At 38.9% G+C, this 4082-nt stretch overlaps 2 protein-coding genes across 3 annotated transcripts in view; both read right to left on the bottom strand.

Annotated features, from left to right (window-relative positions):
- LOC118404161 (sodium/potassium-transporting ATPase subunit beta-1-interacting protein 2-like) overlaps positions 1-894 on the bottom strand; it is a 45526-nt gene extending 44632 nt beyond the window's left edge. The window contains exon 1 of one of the 2 annotated variants that reach the window (XM_035803184.1): positions 731-894. In XM_035803184.1, the coding sequence (XP_035659077.1) occupies positions 731-784 (54 nt within the window). In that variant the 5' untranslated portion in view covers positions 785-894. The remainder of the gene's footprint in view (positions 1-730) is intronic. The other variant, XM_035803183.1, reaches the window with a different exon arrangement.
- A 1352-nt stretch (positions 895-2246) lies between these two features.
- The window catches only part of LOC118404163 (mediator of RNA polymerase II transcription subunit 16-like), a 17697-nt gene continuing 15861 nt past the window's right edge, over positions 2247-4082 (bottom strand). The window contains exons 12-13 of the mRNA XM_035803187.1: positions 3469-3615; positions 2247-2522 (exon numbers count right to left, since the gene is read on the bottom strand). Of these exons, the coding sequence (XP_035659080.1) occupies positions 2396-2522; positions 3469-3615 (274 nt within the window). The 3' untranslated portion in view covers positions 2247-2395. The remainder of the gene's footprint in view (positions 2523-3468; positions 3616-4082) is intronic.

The following is a 4082-nucleotide window of genomic DNA, read 5'->3' as shown; positions in this document are numbered from 1 at the left end:
TAAATTATCTGAAACACAACACTGATTTTTCTAGGCCTAACCAAAACCATATGTAACTCTAGTTAAATGATCTATATGTTTCTGCACACAGATCATAGCGTGTTTGTGTGTGGAAATATCGTTAGACATTCTGTAAACATAGTGAGTTATTTAACCTTGGCGTCTGTGGTAATACTTGACTCAAGAGGTTAGCTATTCTTTTCCAGGGTGGGAGGGGGGCATAATATATGTTCGAACTACAGTTGCCTAAATCTGTGTTCCTGGCAAAATTAAACATTTCCAAAATTTACTACACAGTTTAAACCATATCTGAGGTGTATGGGTAATTCACAGATGTTAAATGTTCTCTTAAAAGAGTATTTTTCAGTCTAATTGTCACTTGTTTTAAAATCGAACACCTAGGCGGCCATGTTGAGATCGGCGGTCGGTGTGTGTGGTTGCGATTTCAACATGTGGTGTTTTGTTTGTTCCTAGCCTACTGGAACCGCTACCGAACAAATACTAGTGAGATTTAGACCTACAAGACCTTACCCAACTCTGTCTATCGTATATAAGAGTTCCTGACACGTAGAAATTGTCAGAATGATCGTAAAAATGGATGAGAATTTGAAGTGGCCTCTCGCGCGAGCCGGTTGTAGCCTATAGCCTCAAGCTTTGAGTCGCTATAACGGAGAGAAATTCACGTAAAATCGTGCAATTTGGAGGATAAGAAGAAAGAAGATTGACTCACCAGTTGTAGAAAACATAACGCTATGAGCGTACATCTCCCACTACAGCAACTCATCGTGAAAACTGAGGAAAATCCGCGATTTCCTATCGTTTGGCCGCCCTGTCGATCAACCTCAAACTTTTCTGTTTATACCGCTTCACTCAGGGCGGAGGATGTTAGCCTTCCGCGAGACAGAATATAGTCCTTAAAATAAAACTCTTTCTTCTTCAATATGTTTGATAAATCCCGCCAAAAATAAATAAATTTCATTAAAAAAATAAATTTTCGAAATCTCCTTTTATCGAATATCCGTATTAAATGGCTTAGTTTTATTTCTGTACGCGGAGTGTTACCAAAGTTCATCATGACATCATTGACCATATTTGGACAATACACAGTGGTAAGCCGAAATCACCTGTTCGTCTGGACAATACATGTAAAGTTTTTCCCTCAAAATACTCCTAAAACGTAAATTTTTCCTCAAAACGTGTGTCCTAAACGTATTCCTACCAAGAAAACAATAGAATGAGGCATAGAGTTAAGGTTTGGAGCTTTTTTAATGGACTATAAAACAGGTAATATCTATTCTTCGGACAGGATGTCTATTGTCACTTTCGCCAGGTGAGTAAATGTAAACAGGTGTAACACACAACCAGGAAGTTACTCAGCAAATCCGTTATTTCACCGGAAAGACCTGGGTGGGACTGACAGTTTCATTTCCACTGGAATAAAAGACATTTGGATTTGATTCTTCAGAATTGTAATCTTGATATTTCCAAAGGAAATAAAATACCCAACTGCCCATATCAGAAATTCTGAATGAACAATAACAATCTACTCTTGATGGAAACAATAGGGTGCTAGACACATACAAAAGGTACAAAGCAGTGGCCTAACAAAGGAAAGTGACACCATGTATTCTATTGTTTTAATTGACAACCACAAAGGTATACATACAAAAATGTACCATTAAATGAAACTAGCGTGTATTCCAGCTTTCTCTGTAGTAACATAATATAAAGGCTGATAGTTTTAACGTTAGCACGCACGGAAACCATCTGCAATAAATGTTTTGAAAGATGCACATCTTATATGGATTCATCTATCTATTTCTTGACAAAGACTGGAGTTATGACTGTCAAAAACTTGGTCTCAATCCAGATCCTTTTGTGTTCATCTATGAAGGTTAGACATCCAGGCAGTAAGATACCACAAAAAGCAGTTACTCAATCAACCATGTCACTGACTAAAGACAATGTAGGGTGTCTGGAATGTCTGACAGTTTCCAAAAATCATATCCAGTTGCTTCAGGAAGTGCTTTTTGGTGTGTTACTTATCATCTTCAGTCCGTTTCCTTTCTTTGGATACCTCCTTTTACCCAACAGAATATCATAAGAGTTGAAATTGTGCAAAATTTTGCTCCACAGAAACAATAAAAGATTATTGGTCTTGATTTATAACACTGATTCACCTTTATCCGCGGGGTAACCTATATCCATTACTTTTAACGGAAGATTATTTAGGGATATCAAATCGACAGACGGCTTTTTTAAATTGCAATGCTTTCAAACTATTATAGTCATTTTCAAAATTTTGCACCATCCGTTGTCTTGATGCATCTAAATGCAATGTCTTGACGGATATAAGTTACCCCACGGATAAAGGTAAACTAGCGTTAGTCAGCTATTAGTCGTCATCTTCAGTGACTTTTCTCCACTGGCCCCCACACAGACATTGCCGTGCCCAGCGCTGGTCCCACGCCTTCTGGGCTGATGTCTTCGCAAAGGACTTCAGTAGGGATGTGGAGGAACACCTGGGGGAGGGAGCACACCAAATGGAACAGCTATCAGCAAAAAAACATCTTTAAATGACTTAACTATAAGAAAAACATGTGACGCAATCGGCAGCACGTAAGGCTCAGGCCCAAAAGGTCCTGAGTTCGAACCCTGATCTTGTGCCCTTGGGAAAGGCACTTTACACAACTTTCCTCACTTTACTCAGGTGAAAATGAGTACCATTCATCCGGACTCCAGGAAGAATAGTGACTATCGGTCACTAATGGAAATCCTAATTAAAACCAAACAAAACAACAAAAAAATGGAGAAAATGTAACCTTTTCTGGATCAACTTTTATTACCTGGTATGAACATGAAGTTAACTATTGTAAATTCTATCTGTTTTTTGTGGGGACTGAACTTTGAAGCATGGTGGGAGAGAAGATTTCTCGACGTTTTGAGTTCGGCATTGAAACAAATCTGAAGTATTAGTTATACATTGGAAATGCATATTCACAAAGAAGTAATTGGCAAAACAACCATTTAGAACTACTGTAAATGCAGAATTTTTTGCGGTGGTTTTATGTTTTTGCATGGCAGTAAGAGACTACAGTGCATGGTGCTACCGAGAACAATAACAATGAAGTTTATTGCATATTCATGCCCTCCTAGGGCTAAATGCAGTAAGTCGCATACAAAGAGTCTGATAAGTAAGCTATTCTATGTTCTACTTACGACTATATTTCTACATGTTTCCTCCCTCTTCTTAAAACATGTGAAGACGAACTTACAGAGTTCTTCTATCAAATCATAGTTAACTGATGACATTATATATTTGAAAAAGTCTTCTTTTGTTAGTTGTGCATATTTTGTTTTGCAAGGGTAATACTATTAACAAAAGTACTTAAGAACTTAAAACCACCGCAAACAGTCCTTTTCCCGCTACTGCATTTACAGTATGTAGAAAAGAAAGCCCTCCCTCACCTGCTGCACTGTTTGACATCCTCGGCAGGTGAGACACCCAGGTGTACCCTCCGCACGATGTCGTGGGACAGGTGTTCGCCTCCGGAGCGCCACATGGGGTCAGAGGTCGGGTATGACATCATGTGGGAGGTCGTCTGGCTGGGGGCGCTGTGCATCATGGGAAATATTAGACATCAAGAACAATAAAAAAATAAAGTTTACTTTGGTCATATTTCAAGACCCGTCCCTCTGTCCAAGGACGGAAATTTTCTTGTTGGAATGAAAAAAGATTTCATCCCGTTCATCCAAAAATCTTGACTTAAACTGACAATGACAGATTTAAGAACAACATTAACAACACAGGCTGTCAAATTCCAATTAAAATCATCCAAGGGTGGGTATCTACCCACCTCCCAAACAAAGAGTAGGAAGGAAAAAAAACTAATGCTGGAGACAGCCCTAGTACAAATACTTAAATACTAGAAAGGCCGACATTTGCTTAAGAGCAAATACAGCATATTTCAGCCATACCCCTTCCCACGCAACATTGGACTGTTCCAAATCACCCCTGCGCAAAAATGGAACATCCTCTTAACAGTACATTATCCCCCAAAGTGGACTGGTATTGTGAATGA

Source organism: Branchiostoma floridae, chromosome 17, assembly GCF_000003815.2.
Source record: "Branchiostoma floridae strain S238N-H82 chromosome 17, Bfl_VNyyK, whole genome shotgun sequence".
Taxonomy (NCBI): Eukaryota; Metazoa; Chordata; class Leptocardii; order Amphioxiformes; family Branchiostomatidae; genus Branchiostoma; species Branchiostoma floridae.
Note: the sequence above shows the minus strand (reverse complement) of the source record. Positions and strands in the feature narration are given on the sequence as shown.